Source organism: Gouania willdenowi, chromosome 10 (assembly GCF_900634775.1).
Source record: "Gouania willdenowi chromosome 10, fGouWil2.1, whole genome shotgun sequence".
Classification (NCBI taxonomy): domain Eukaryota; kingdom Metazoa; phylum Chordata; class Actinopteri; order Blenniiformes; family Gobiesocidae; genus Gouania; species Gouania willdenowi.
In genome coordinates, this window is record NC_041053.1 from 35,624,942 (window position 1) to 35,641,538 (window position 16,597).

General features: G+C 35.0%; 1 protein-coding gene across 1 annotated transcript; it reads right to left on the minus strand.

Annotated features, from left to right (window-relative positions):
* Positions 1-419: 419 nt before the first annotated feature.
* tdo2a (tryptophan 2,3-dioxygenase a) lies at positions 420-11,374 on the minus strand. Its single transcript, XM_028460392.1, has 12 exons — positions 11,219-11,374; positions 11,004-11,109; positions 10,806-10,896; positions 10,501-10,571; positions 7,918-8,045; positions 7,615-7,801; positions 6,261-6,368; positions 6,032-6,143; positions 5,888-5,945; positions 4,724-4,803; positions 3,115-3,205; positions 420-1,952 (listed from the first exon to the last, which is right to left on the minus strand). The coding sequence occupies exons 1-12, from the start codon at positions 11,251-11,253 to the stop codon at positions 1,799-1,801; spliced, it is 1,221 nt and encodes a 406-aa protein (XP_028316193.1). The 5' UTR covers positions 11,254-11,374; the 3' UTR covers positions 420-1,798.
* Between the last annotated feature and the right edge of the window lie 5,223 nt (positions 11,375-16,597).

A 16,597-nucleotide genomic window follows, 5' to 3' on the forward strand; every position in this document is an offset into this window, starting at 1 on the left:
CTTACTTTAAACAACATATTTATGGAAATGTAACCACTTTACATTATTGAAACCAAATAAATGACTTTTTTTAATATTTAGTTGAGGAATGCATTTATTATATTAATGCAGCACAACATAAAACAATACAAAACACCAATACGTCGCTGTACAAAATATGTCTCAGTAAATACATAAGGTAGATATAGATACATTTTGAGGGTAATGACTCATGTCTGTACACAGATCACAATGAATGTCTGTTCAAGTGAAATACAAATACTTTACAACAACAAAAAAAACTTAATAACCATATCTATTTACACACTTCCTGGTTATTTTGCCACATTTCTGCTGTGCAAATTGTTTAATTATACAAGGATGGACTGTAATGTTGTTGGGATTGAAGCTCATTTTATCAACATTTCCCATCTACATGACACTTTGTCCTCACATCACTTTTAAAGTGAAAGTGCGTGTGTTTTTTTTTTTTTTTTGTTCTTCTTTATTATAATAAATGTTCTTTACCTAAGCTGTGCCAGCACGTCAGGTTTGATCATCGCCCTCAGAAATGTGTTTGTTTTTCAGGTCAGTCAAAGGTAATTAACATCATTTGATTTTGGTCGATATCTAAGAATCTCCTATCAAGGAAGCCATCTGTAGCACTTTGTGACTTAGAGGCCAGATCTGAGTGAAGCGCTGCATTCAATGTGTTTTACCTGTTAAATGCTGAGTCACCGCCGTGCAGACAGATTTTGCCACACTTTACTCGTAGCTTTATACATAAAGGCTGACGTTCGGTTGTCGTTAGCATGAATAAGGGGTCGTTCGTTACCCTAACCCCAACACTTCATTTCCCTAACCCAGACATAGGCAACTGGTGGCCCTCGCTTTGATTTTGAGGTACCCCTAAAGTAAATACACAAAACGACTTGTAAAAAAAAAAAAACATACAAAATGGCAAGAAGAAAAAAAACAGCAACACAAAATTAGAGAAAAATTACAAAATGACACCAAAAACGAATACACAAAAAAGATTCTCTAAAGTTTAACTTACAAGGTGACAGTAAAAAAACACTCAAGTCAACAACAGAAAGCGCAAGATGAGAGAAAATACACAAAACGACCACAAAAAACTAAACTAAACAATAAATTACACCTAAAATACATGAAATGACAACAAAAACTCCCTATTCTTCCCTGTATTAATGCTCAAAGCGGTCTTTATTCTAAATACTGACATGAATGTTGATCATGTGGCCCTCAGATCAGAAAATCACATTTTTGTGGCTCCGCTGAGGTAAAGGTTGCTCACCTCTGCCCTAACTCCTAACCTTAACCCTAACCTCACGAGATCCCTCCACCTAACACTAAAAATGCCAACATTGCTCCAAAGGTGTCATCATTTAATGATAGCCTTCATGACACCTTACTCATGCTAATGACAGCGTAATGTCAGCCTTATGTAGAAAACTTCAAGTGTTACAGATTTTTTTTTTTATGGCAATTTCCAATGTCGTTTGACATTTTTTAAGTAATTTACACAGCATGTCTAACATGTCAACGCTAAGGTGTTGATTGTGTCATCAATAGTAACGTGTGAACGTATTTGTTTTCGCTGTCGGGGGGGTGGTTTTTGTCTTCACCTGATGGTGTGGATATTTCAGTCATCAAAACATCAACAGGATGTTATTGTTGTGTGTTGTTGTTTTTTTTCTTGAGGACCCCGCTGATCACGACACACACCTGCCGCCCACGTGTGTTGATGTATGTGTTTGAGGTGGAGGAGGGAAACGGAGGGCCGATGGAGACGTGCAGGCTAGTCAGAGTCTTCACTGCTGCAGTAGGAGCTGTCGCAGCACTCGGCCATGTAGAGGAAGGTGTGAACATTGGGATTCATCTTGGGAACCCAGTCGCGAGGAATCAGGAACGTTGCCAGGTTGAACAGATCCACAAACACTTTGTAGCGATCGCTGTACGGAGAGTCAAAAACGGTGGATTTCACAACCTAGATCTCCTCTTAAATGTACTTTTACTAGAATCAGGGTTGGGGTCAATTACATTTTTCAGTTACATTTACATTTTTAATTACCCATATTCAATTAAAATTAAATTCTGATGACAGTGACCAGCATTTTTTCCATTTACAATTAAATGACATTTATTTTTTTTTTATCCTCAGGAAGTTAATTACAATTACATTCTCAATTACTAATGTTAAATTACTATTACAGTGACCAGCATTACAATTAAATTACAATTCTTTTTATCCTCGAAGTTAATTAAAATTACCTTCTCAATTACTAATGTTCAATTGCAAATGAATTACAATGACAGTGACCAGCATTTTTTCCAGTTACTGTTAGATAACAATTATTTTTTTATCTTCAGGAAGTTCATTACAATTACATTCTCAATTACTAATGTTCAATACAAATCAACTCCGATTACTGTGACCAGCATTTTTTCCAATTACAATTAAATTGCTCACAATTACTGATCCTGAAATAAATGACCTAATATAAGTTATTCTTCCTCTTGTGCTAGCTTCCTGTTAGCATCTATTATGATAAGTGGTCCCAAATCAGCTGTAAAATACACTAAAAACAAATATCTATCATCTAATTTCTTTCCAATCTATTGACTACCTTGTTATGCTTCCTAATCAATGAAAATATAGGTTATTATATTTTTGGTGTGGGCACCTGAGCCTTTTTTGTGTATTTTTTTAAAGGGTAAAATGTGGAAAGGCTTGATAGGAAACATATTTTCCTAACTGTTAACTACTTATGTGTTTAGAATTGTACATTGAACTGTAACATGGTTCCCCAGTTTTGAGTTCAATTATAATTGTCAATTTTTATAGAATTTTCATGGCAATTACAATTAGTCAATTATTTAAACTCAATTTAACACAATTTAATTACGATTATGACAGTAACAGATTTTTACAGTTACAATTACAATTATAATTACACCACAATTGTAATGAATTATCAATTACGGGATTACAATTATAATTGGCCCCAACCCTGACTAGAATTTTTGACTTGTCCTCATCCGAGCAGCCAAGGTTGTATTTTGACTATTTAGCACAATTACAAAATTCAAGTCCAAGTTTACACCATACCGTACCTGACAGTGGATCTCAAGTAGTGGTAGCCAGACGACCCCCCCGTGCCTGCTTTGCTGCCAATCATACGGTGCACCATGCACACGTGATTATCTATAGAAACACGAGGAAAATTCATTCTACATTAATGTCATGTTTGGATTAAGTGTCAGAAAGAAAAAAAAAAACACGATTCGGCGATATATCACGATATTTCACTGTCCAAATTGATTTTTTGCACTTGAGTACAACTTCAATCAAGCAACAGTATTTTTACTTGAGTAGGATATATCAAGAGGGAAATTAGCCGTTGGCTATAATTTTGCATATTTACATGTATTGTCCCTGTTTTAATTAAAATGAACTCAAACTCATTCAATGCTAATGCTATTTCTAGGTTAGTGTTAATGCTTGGCTAATGCTATTGCTAGGTTAATGCTATTGCTAGGCTAATGCGAGGCTTGTGCTAGGCTCGTGCTAGGTTAATTATATTGGAACCGCGGCAAGGTTTATTGCCAAAAATCAATCAAGCAACAGTACTTCTACTTGAGTAGGATATATCAGTACTAATGCTATTGCTTGGTTAGTGGTAATGCTAGGCTAATGCTATTGCTAAATTAATGCTATTGCTAGGCTAATGCTACTTCTAGATTAGTGTTAATGCTAGGCTAATGCTATTACTAAGTTAATGCTATAGCTAGGTTTATGCTACTTCTATGTTAGTGGTAATGCTAGGCTAAAGCTAATCCTAGGTTAGCGATAATGCTAGGTTAATGCTATTGCTCGGCTAATGTTAATACTAGGTTAATGCTATTGGAACCATGGCAAGTTTTATTGCCAAAAATAAACATGGGGGGTGAAAGTAACTCGAAACTTTAAGTACTATTTAACTGAGCTATTTTTTACTTGTTTGTGAGTATTTAACGTATGATTTATTTGTACTTTTAATCAAGCAACAATACTTCTACTTGAGTAGGACATATCAGTACTAATGCTATCGCTAGGTTAGTGTTAATGCTAAGTTAATGCTATTGCTAAGCTAATGCTATTGTTAGGTTAATGCTACTTCTAGGTTAGTGTTAATGCTAGGCTATTGCTAAGCTAATGCTATTGCTAGGCTAATGCTATTGCTAGGCTAATGCTACTTCTAGATTAGTGTTAATGCTATTGCTAGGTTAATGCTACTTCTAGGTTAGTGGTAATGCTAGGCTAAAGCTAACCCTAGGTTAGCGCTAATGCTAGGTTAATGCTTTTGCTTGGCTAATGCTAATACTAGGTCAATCCTATTGGAACTGTGGCAAGTTTTATTGCCAAAAAAAAACATGGGGGGTTAAAGTAACTAGAAAGTACTATTTAACTGAGCTATTTTTTACTTGTTCGTGAGTATTTAATGTATGAATTATTTGTACTTTCAATCAAGCAACAGTACTTCTACTTGAGTAGGAGATATTAATACTCTACACCTCTGGGTTTGGAAGTGTCGTACAATCATTCTGCCGTGTGTAGCGACTTTGTAAAGTGCAGTGTTTGTCTGCGCCTCCAGCAAAATGTCTTAAAGCGCGTCTTTGCTCCAGGTTTTTTTTTTTTACGGCCCTGCTCATCTGTCTCTGTAGCTACTGCTGCAATACTCACATCTCCACTTTGTCATCAGGGTGTCAATATCCATGAGCGATGTGAGGAGCTGGAAGGGGACTTGGAATCTCGGCTCTTCCCTATACAACGTGGGACGAGAACCTTTGATTTAATGACAATAACCTTTAGAAAATCACCTTGAAAAGTGAGTGCAGCCCTGACCCTGTTCTCTACATGGAAGCTATTATTGTCTTAAAACTTTCACATTATCACCCTCCGCTAACCGCTGGAAGACAGCATAGAACTAATGAGTCTCATGTGATTTCACTATTTTACCACAGTCTTTAAAATCCTGTCTAGTGATCTGATTTTCTTTAAAAATGGAGAAGATTAGTAATCGGAAGTTTATGTTTGAAACTAAAAATTATTGATACTAAAAGCAGGCATGGGCAACTGGCGGTCTGGGGGCCACATGTGGCCCTCGGTTTAATTTTCTGTGGCCCCCCAAAACCAAATTGTTATTCATGAGACTGGAAGTTATACGAAGCCCAACATAAAACACAAAACTCCAGAAACATGAACAAAAGTACACAAAATGATAACAAAGACACACTAAACAACCACTGAAACACAAAATGACTACAAAAGCAAACATACACAGATGGACTTCAAAAACACACGAAATGCCAAAGAAATTGCACAAAATGACAAAAAAACAAACACAAAATGACAACATTAACACAAAAATATAATAAAAAAATATTAATAGGTCAATTTTATATAGCGCTTTTTTTTTTTTGGAACTCAAAGCCACTTTACAGAATACAGAAAAATACAGAAATAACATTAAAAGTAAAAGAAAGGTTAAGGAAAAGCAAGTTTAAAAAGGTGGATTTTAAGAAGTGTTTTAAAGTTCTGTATTACAGAACTATATATTCTATAACACAAACACACATGAGGACTTGATAAAACACAAAAAGGCAACAAAAATGTACCAAGAAAATAGACAAAATGAAATGAAAAACACACAAAATGTCTAAAAACTAAAAAAAAAAAAAAAAGCACCAATAAAAACCACACAAAAAGACGACAAAGACAAAACCATTTGTTTTTCCCTGTATTAATGCTCAGATTGGTCTTTATTCTAAATTGCCCATTTCTGCTAAAAGTGTATTTACGTATGCACAATGCACGTGTAATACAAAATATGAGTTTTGATCTTACCTGTAGAAGTAAATCATGAGAGCGCCCTGTAGAGCCTTGTAGGAGAGCCTCCTCTCACCTTGAGTCCAGAAATAAAACTGTTTTAGGCCAACATTGCTAATGTCATCGTACATTAACATGGCGATCCATAACAATAATAAATACCCTTGCTCAGGAGATGGTCATGACGCTTCTCATCAAACAAAGACACAAAAACCTCCCTCTGTTTTTCCAGTTCTGCCATGTCTTCCTCTTTGTCCTCTGAATCGGGCATTTCCTTTCAGAAATAAACATATCAATAAGTAAAGACAGAAATATAATATCTGTCAATCATCTCTGCACTCCAGGGAGGTGAAGAAATAAGTTTGTTCTGAAGGCTGGAGTCTGCTCTTACCTCGATTTTCTCCTTTTCCCGATTCAACCCATCAAATATATTGATTTCCAGCCTTGCCCAGAAATTAAATCCATCCGCCTCCAAGCCAGGAGTTCTCTCCAGCCATTCCTGGAAGAAATCCCACTGGGTTTTTTATCCCATCCATATCATATCCTGCTTTGTAGTAGACAAGCTGCAGTTCACCAGGAATTCATATTCATAAATCTTGATAAACATGAACAAAACTAAGCTATTCTTTGAGGGGTTGTAAGCCGGGTTGGTATCAATTACATTTTGTTGTTACAATTACATCTTTAATTGTTTAATTATGATTACAGTGAACAGCATTTTTTTTTTATCAATTGCAATTAAATTATGATATTTGTTTTTATCCTCAGGAAGTCAGTTTCAATTATGTTCTCAATTACTAATGTTGAATGACAATTAATCACAATTACTGAGTCTGAAATAAATAACCTAATAAAAGTTAACCTTTCTCTTGTGTTAGCTTCCTGTTAGCATCTCTTATGATAACAGGTCCTAAATCAGCTGTAAAATCATCTAATTTATTTCCCATCTATTGGTTACTTTGTTATGCCTTACATAGAACTGTAACGTGGTTCCCCAGTTTTGCGTTAAATTATAATTGGCATTTTTTATAGAATTTTCATTGCAATTACAATTACAAATTCAGTTATCTGAATATTTGTTTTCCCACTTCCAAAGACTGGAGAGGTCTGTATTTTTATTTATTTTAATTTTTTTTATCATAGGTACACTTCAGCTGTGAGATACATAATTATTATTAAAAAATATATATTTCAAATAAAAATTACACAAAAACACATTGTTGGATTTTCAAATAATTATTTTCATTTCATTGCATAAAATAAGTATTTGATGCAATAGAAAAATGGAACTTAATATTTAGACAAACCTTAGTTAACATTTACAGATGTTACAGATGTTTTCTGTTATTATATAACTTTATATAAGTTAGTAATTGAGGAATTGTTTGAACTTTAGATTAACGTCCCAATAACGTATATAAATATAAAATATAAACTGATACTTAACAAGTCACGATTAAGTAGTTTACTAAGTGCTTATTCATGATCTATTACTAATGTCTAAGGCTTAGTTAAAAATCATTAAATTACAGTTAACATGTAATTTATAAATTATTAACGAACAGCTTGTAGGTTATCTATTGGCTATCTATAAAGCACTGTATAAATCCTTAACAAACTGTTAACAAATATTCACGAGGCAATTTATAACTAATTATGTAACAGTTTATTAATGATTTATTTATTATAACAGAAAGTTATTATAAAGTGTTACTATTGACCCCAGCCCTGGTTGTCAGACGTACCTCGACGAGCTTTAGGAGGGATGGTTCTTGTTCTGTTGCTAGTAGCCTCTCACTGTCGTTGCCTGTGAAATTGTCCCTGTAGTGGCGTCTGTTGTAAGGAACTCTCAGGTTGTCAGGGACGCCAATTTTATTCTCTAAGAGCCGAAACTGGAGGCTTTGAAAGCCCGAGGCAGGAGTGAGGTATTCCCTGCACGACAGGACAGAATACATGCACAAAAGCTGAGCCGGAGCACACGGCTAATGATAGATCGCATCCTAGAAAAGCTGTGGTTGTGAAAAGGTTTTTTTTTTTTTTTTTTTTACCTGAAGTCAAAAAAGTCCAAAGCCGTCATTGTTTCCAAAACAGAAAACTGGTCGACCAACAGCCTGAAGATCATCACGATTCTGTGGATGCGAGTGTTGACTTTAAGCATGTTGCGTTCATCTCGGACCTGGAGCAGGAAACAATGTGATGAAGATTGAAAATGAGTTCAAGTTCTGTTTAAAATTCAACAACTGAAGGAATTCTGCGAACTATTGCAAAAGAAAAAAAATACTTTCTAACAAAACTTTTGATTCTTTCACCTTGAGACGTGATATTTATTTTCATGTAAAGTACATTAGAAATAAAATTGATTATAAAGTTTCTGGTCTTTGAAGAGAGCAGACGTGTTTTCATTCGCTCCGATAACACGACCTTGGCTACAGCTGAACAGCCTGAAAACTTGGGCCCAAGACTGAAGGAAAATGGTGAAAAAACCGCAGGGAGGCCCTTCAGAACCCAATTCGGGTTTGGAAGAGGTCAAGGAGATGATACGCGAGGATCTACGAAACCTATCTGCCGAGATAAAGTCGTTGGAAAAGACGCTGGAAAACTCACTGGAAAACCTACAAAGCGAAGCAAAGGTACTGAAAGAAAAGAATGAAAGAAATGCTGAAGAGATAAAATTGTTGAACGCCAGGGTTGAACAGCTGGAACAAAAGGAAAGAGAAAGATGTCATCATCACAGGCCTAAAGATAAAACCCAGGAGTTACGCGAGTGACGAAGAAACAAAATCGATTGAACAACAGGTCATTGACTACCTGGAGTCAAACGAAGGGTTTTATTAATGAAAGCCTGACAAAAAAAATGCAAGCATCGCATGGAAGGCACGCCAAATAAAAAAAGGAGGAAAGATTCTAAAAACGTGGACAAGGAACTGCAGGATTTACATCACACCACTGGGAGAGGAGAACGGAAAACCAATCCTCATCAAAACGATGGAAGACTTGGGAAAATACGAAGGATCCACCTAAACAACAACATTACTGATGGTAATCATGGATATGGACCCAGATCTATATAAACACTGGAAACAAAACTCAGACTGTGATTATTTTACGGAGACTGAATTAAATGTGGAAACCAAGAGTAAAAAAGGTCCGTCATTTATTAATTTCAATTGCTAGGTGGTGGGGTGATTAAGGATTACATTAAATTTAAATTCAAAGTGTTTATTGTCATATGTGCAGTTAGAAACACGTTTTCCTGTACAATGAAATTACTACCTTGCTTATGAACTAAGATATAATAATGTGTTTATACAAGTTAAATCTAACAGTGGAAAATACACCACTGCCAATAGAACTAACAACAGCTGGATTAACCTTGATGTAGAGACAAAACAAGCTGCAAACTTGTGTGTCCAAAAGAGACATTCCCGAGTGGTGACATTATGGATGAAAAGGGAAAAACCTTCCAAACACCTTTGAAAGAGGAACTATTCTTGAACTGGAGGAATGCTAACAACGTCTGGCAGGGAACAAGGCCAACACGAACAACGATAGAGAGGAGGAGGAATAAAAAAAAATAAATAAAAAAAAGACAACACTGACTACAGATGAGAATACACAAAAAAGGACTGTTCAGAACAACTCAAGAATGTTTGACCAGAGAGACATGTAAACCCATGTAAATTTGCGATGGTAAAACAGGGGACGGGACCCAGATAAGCAAACTGCTTCTCTTGTCTCCTTTTTCGGCATGTACAAAAAAAAAAAAAAAAATGTAAAAAAAAAAAAAGTGAATGTAACCATGTCGGAAATAAACTGAATAAATAAAATAAATTAAAAAAAATAAAAATTATTATTAGCATTTCTCATTTTGTTGAAGTAATAATAATAATCTAGTAAGGAATACATAATAATTTGGAATCTATAACTATTATTTCAGATTTTACTTTTGTCTCTTATGTTTTGTCCTAATGGGGACATAAAATGTTGTAATCAATTTAAAATGCAATAACAGAATTAATTCTACAAACTATTGCAAAAGAAAAAAAAAATATTTTAACAAAACTTTGTTTCTTCCACCTTGAATGTTTTCTAGCTTACTTTTTAAAATTAGTTTTTAATTATGTATTTTTTTTTTTAATACTTTGAGATTTATTTTAATGTAAAGTGCTTTACAAATAAAATGTACTATTACTATTATTATTGTTCATTATTGTTATTATTATTACTATTATTACCATACTTAGCATTTATCATTTGTTCAAATTTCGTATATATATATATATATATATATATATATATATATATATTTTTTTTTTTTTTTTTTAATGATAATGATAATAATGATAATCTAGAGATGTAAACTAACTATATAGAATAATTTACTAATAATAATAATAATCGAATATGGAACATTTCATAATTTGGAATATAGAATTATTATTTCAGATTTGCATTTCAGTGTTGTCCTAATGGTGTACACAATTAATTAATCTTCCTCTTCTCATTTCAAACCCTAAAACCTGATTTTATTCACCTAATTTAAACACAGTTTTTATTATTCCTTTACGCTACAGCCATACTGTTGGAGATAAGCTACATCTTTATACTCTACAGTATATATTGTGACTCACGTGGCCGCTGACGAAGATCTCTCTCACAGAGTCGAGTTCAAACAAAATCTGTTTGAACCACAGCTCGTACGCTGAAACAAAAAAAAAAAATCTATATATTATTAGCTGTATTATTACATGTTTATGCATGTTTCATGATCTGAATCATTTTAAACACATTTAAATAGGTTTCCGTTTAGCATCTCTATGCAACATTAAATCATTCACGTTATAATCTTGTGATTTACAGATCACGAAGACCAGATCCTGGGTTACAGCAGAGTTTTTATGGTCCTGGGACAAGGACAATTTAAAGCTCCTCTTACCTTGATGTGTGACTATAAAGAGGTGCTCATCGTGAATCTTATTGCCCTTCACTTCACTTTGCAGCACTTGAGCTGAGACGATTTTATCGAGCTGTGGGGTGAGAGCAAAATAATGGATTTTACATTCCCCGAATATACGAAAGAAATTAAAATAAAAGGTTTTTTCTCATCTAGTACAGAAACTTCTTTTTTTTTTACCTGCAGATAGTCTCCATAGATAATTCCTCCTTTAGTGGCCTTGTTAACTCCAGCCTGAGAGGCGTCTTCATCGTCTTCTGTTGGAGGAGGTCTGTTCTTGAATAATCTGTGTTATGAGGATAAAACAACAAAAAAATAAATAAAAGGTAAGATTCTTGCATCTTAGACAGATTTAAAACAATTATTAAAAATACGACGAAACAAAATGTACGCACAAATGCCTGCGCTCAAAATACGGACATCCACTCATGACTTGTCGCAAATGAGTCGAAGCAGAGATGTGTCTCGTTGTCCACGGTTAATATTTACTAAAACTGTCTCCGACACAATCAGGCTTTTTAAAGACTTTTCTTATCCAATCAGTAATGAGCATACGATCATCATCCGGTCCGCCTCTATTTGTCCTGGTGTGGAGTTGTTGTTTACCTTTACCCAGAACCACCTTCTGGACTTTGTCTGACCTGCTCAGAGAAAGGTCACAGGGCCCTTTTATGACAATACAACATCATATACCACTTTGTAACGTGAACATGAGTGTTGATTATTGATTTGTATTTAAGTTTAGCATTTAACTTAACTGGTGTGGGTGGAGAGCACAAAGAACACACGGAAACAAAATAAGTTATGGTATACGTCTGAGGGAGTGTTACTGTTGTGGTCATAGGGTATCTTTAGTGTTTACACTCCAGTAATCTGACGTTCTTATGGATATGCTGTAGCTAGCAGGTGGAACGTGGTTACACACGTGTCCGTCTGAGAGGAGAGGATGACTCAGACATCAAGGTGTAGGTTGGTATCAGCAACAAGCGGGACTTAGAATTTAAAGTGATACCAACCGGAATGTACTTAATATCAGGAGTTCTCAACACGAGGAGGGGGTCGCCACATGCCTTCAAGAAACTAATAATATATTTTTTAACATTTTGAGCCCTTTTTTTTTCTTATTTTTACCCTTTTTCTGCAACTACACCACACTCGCCATTTTTTTAACCTATTTTCATCACTTTCTCTTGCCATATTTTTGCTCCTATTAATGCATTTTTGCTGCATTTCCCCAATTTCTGCCAATTTTCCATCAAATTTAAATGCCTTTTCTGTAATTTTTCCCACTTTCAAGACATTTTTGGCACTTATAAACCCTTTCCACCACTTTTTCCACCTAATGTCGCATATGTTGACCCATGTTTTGTCAATTCCATTATTTGCCAGTTTAAACTTATTGTTCCAATATTTACACTTTTTCTTAACCTGCTTTTTTTTGTTTGTTTTTGGCCAACTTTACAACTTTCTGTGGTGTTTTTTTTCACCATTTTTGGTTACTTTCAACCCATGTTGTTAATGATTAAAACAAGGATTTACATCTTTAAGATGACTATAACAATAACAAACTTCCTGGATAACAGTGGATGTTATTCAGATTAATAAATACATGTGGTTATCATTGATTCATAGAACAATGGACCACCTTCAGGTAGCGTGGGGTTCCCCGGTCTCTGGAACCTTTATTTTGGGGGTCGTGGGCTGAAAAGGTTGATAACCACTGTTTTAGATGAAAGGTCTAAAGCTTAATAATGAAAATGTGTAACTAATTTGTGTAAGACATGTCATTCATAGCAACATTTAGCCTCAAACACACGTGATACAGTATCCTGTTATTTGTGGGCATCGTCATTTTGGATATTTCCGTGCATCTGCATTCACGTCATGTCGACCTCAAAGTCAGGATTACTCTTTGTATTTTAGCTCCCATAGAAAGTCTATGATGTTCAGTCTGACATTTTATTGCTTTGTTCCATCTCATGCACTTTCTTGGAAGTTATGCTGTTATTTCTAAGAAGACAGAAACATTACTGTGGACAGATTTTGACGTTGCACTTACCAGGAAAGGAGAAATAGGGTTTTGAAAAAGGCTTCCAGGTGAACAAGGAAAACGAGAAGACCTCATTAATTATCAAATAGTGCAAAAAATGTTAAAAGCAAAAAAATAAATAGAATAATTTACGAGCAGCAAATTTTCAAAACGTGCATAGAAAAAGAGGGACTTTATAATTTAAGAGAGCTGTTTCATTTCAAAATGCCAAGTTTTTGTATTTATGTTTGGGGGGGTTAGGATATGTTAATAATTAAAAAAATATATATATATTTTCCAAATATACAGTAAAAACAATCCTTAGCAGTACATTTCTATTTTGTTTATTTATGGTGTTTGTTTGCTGTATTTTTAAATTAGTATTTTCATATACAGTATGTTGACTGTGAATTTGTGTTTTTTTTAATCATTTGTAAGACTTTTTAAGGTGAAATGAAGAGTTTATGTTATTATAATGAGAAGGTGGTTAATTAACATAAAAGGGATGGATGGGGGGTGGGATTAAGTAATAGTAAAATGAATTGCGAGATTGTGTGCAAATCTTTTTGTTTTGTTTTTTTCTTATGATGTTCTGTTTACATGTTCGAAATAAATAAAATAAATCAAAAATCAATCCATCAAACCTTAAAACAGGTAAGCATATGTTATGTTATGGAGATTTGGATGAATGAGTAGAGACTGAGCAGGTGAGAGAGTTCTGCAACTTACCAAATCAGTTACCATGGGAACCAACGGATGCCTTTAAACTCATCAAACCAGTTGGAGTTGAGCTGACTTTGTTTTTTCAGTTGAGTATCTCTTTAAGAAAACTTAACCGTTATCATCGGTGTCATCGAACGCAGACGACTTCCTGCTGTTTTTCAAAGCAAAGATATGACACATTATTATAATAGTTAAATTAAAAAGATGTACAACTTTTCCTTTTGGTGGTTTTGAGTATGTATCCTGTTCCTTTTAGGAAACCATCCTTACATAACCGCCATAAACACTGCGCTGTTGTGCGTCTCTCCGTGAGATCCATTTGTGTACTTTCTCTTAAACTGTGTAACTCTGCAGGTCATTGGACTCGACTGTAAATATTTGGAAATTGGTTAATATTTTATTCTTGTCTCTGAACCTTAGTGATCACATGGACTTCCTCAGACTTTTGCAAAAATACATTAGATGTAACTTTTGCTTTGCCATAATGTAGGTCATTGCTAATCATTCTTTAATGAAGTGATCTAGGAATTAAATATGGGGCACATTCCTGTTTAAAAACCCTAAATAGTATAAAATCAATATGTTTATACTATTGCTTTAAAGCTAAGCACTGCTGTTATTGATTATACTCATAAAATTGTCTGTTATCACACTGAAAGTTGCAGGAAAACGCTTAAAAAATGATAATAATTGTGTTTTCCATACCTATAGAGGCACATTTGTCTCACTGACCTCAGCTTTTAGGGCAAAACAAATATTAGTTTTTTAAAAGCCTGTCGGTGCTTTCAAATGCACTCTTCCTGACATTTATTTGCTTTACTTCATTGTCAACAAAGCCCTAAGTCGAAATGATTGGTCGACTTGTTGCCAGTCACACACACACCCATCAGACATTGGCCATAACAACAAACACACAAACTGTACAATTACACACTCAACAGTGGTTCAGGAACTTTACATTTTGTTGACCATTAGTTCTCATTAACTACATTTCTTTTTACTTAATGAAAACTTGACGACATGCAGATAAATGTCCAGTTAGTTGCTAATTCTAAGGCAGGGGAAGGTTATTCGGAAAGGGGCGGGGCATGTTAAATGAGCCAATTGGAAGTCTCTTGTGGGAAATTAGACGTCAATCTTTCTGGATGTCAGCTGGCGGCTGAAGGATAAAAACAGTTAATAAGTTTGAGTAGGTGTACATTGCATCGTCTTAAATTCTTTTTGAATAAGGAAGCTATAAATAACTCTGAAAGATGACTTAATTTAGACAAAAGCTAAATTGCATTTTTCACTGGAGAATAAAAATAAAACTAAGAGGGGATGATACAACATTGGGATTACACAGTTCCAGCACACACGTGTCATATCTGTTATCTCCAAGGTCTGAGTTAGTTACTTATTAAAAGAACGCAGGAATTCGGCCTGTCTTTGTTTTGTTTTTTACTGCCAAATAAAACCATTTAAAGTCAAATGTATATTTCTTCCTTTCAACACTCATTTACCGGCATTAAAACCTTTTGCCAGTTACATAAGTCCTTTAATTTCTTAGTACACTAAACATGGTAATTATAGTTATAGTGGTAAAACATCCCCATACAAATAAACTCAGTAAATAACAATAAATTTCAAAATAATGTGAAAATTCATGCAGCTTGACTTTTGGAAGTATCATCGAAACAATTAACTTTACATAACTTATTCAGCGTTTACCAAGAACTTAATGTTATAGAAGTGGCAGGTTAAAAAAGCAATGACATCACCGACGTGGCGAGGAGGGCTGAGCCCCGGGCCTCTGGGGGCGGGGAGAGGAGGGCGGCGGCGGCTGCTCCTCCAGCCGCGGCGCTAACCCAGTCCTACTTCACACCCCAGCCCGACCGACCCAGCCCTGAGAGTCGATCCTTATCCTAAAGTTACAGGTCAACTACTGTCTGCATACACAATCAAAAGATGAAGGGAGGCTGGCCCCACTGACTGACTGTTGATTTTTGCAACAGTGATGCGGCACTTATGGCCACGAGGGGCCCTTGATGTGAAAGTTTCAGGTCTAGCGCCCCTAGTGGGCAAAAGTTACACAGTGTGCGTTTAATATCTGCTTGTGTATTATGTACAGTATATATGATAACAGGTTGTATTCTTTTATTATTTTCAAGTAAGTTACTCAAACAGGAAATAACTAAATCTGGATTTTTGTTTGACACAGTTGCCAATATATCTTAAAGTCTGTCGTTGAGCAAACCAAAAATCCTTCATTAGGTAAACAACACTAAACATCAGTAGCTCTTGTTACATTTCTTCCACAGAAAAGGAAATTTACGATGTTGCCGTGACTTTTATTTGGTTGCTGATCCATAAAGTTGGCGTTGGGTCATAGTGTCTCACAATGGACCTTGTGTTTGATTGTTAAGAATCTTCTCAAGAAATGTTTAAACCAGTTCATACTTGAGTGCTTTTAAATCCAAACTCATGAATGTAATACAGTTCAGTGGGAACCATTGCTGCCTCAAAGTTTCAGGGTTGTGGGTTCAAGACCCAGAGGCCTCAGTCTTTTTTTTTTTTTTTTTTTACGTCGTTTGTTTACTATTATTAACAATGACGAGAGAGAGATTTCTTTGATTTTTGAAATTGATTCAAAATCAGGATTATGATCCAGATCCCCTCCAAAATTTAGGTCTGTCTTTGGTTCAAAATTTGTCCAAATCCGTTACCTTTGACGTAATCCTGTTAACAGTCATACAAACAAACAAATAAATAAACACAGGTAAAAAGATTACCAATAACTAAATATGAACACTAAAAGGAGTTTGCTTTTTAAAATGGTGTGGTTTGGCCCAAAATTGAGAAAAAGTGCCAAATTTGGGCCACGAAATTCAAAATTGCAGACTTCTTGTATAGGAGTTGGATAAAAGATCCAAATACAATTTTTGCCAGTCACGAACCAATGCATATACAGTACCTACTAAATGCCATCGAGCTATCGTTCAAACCAGTGGAAAGTTACAAACACTAGGTGGCGCTAACAAGT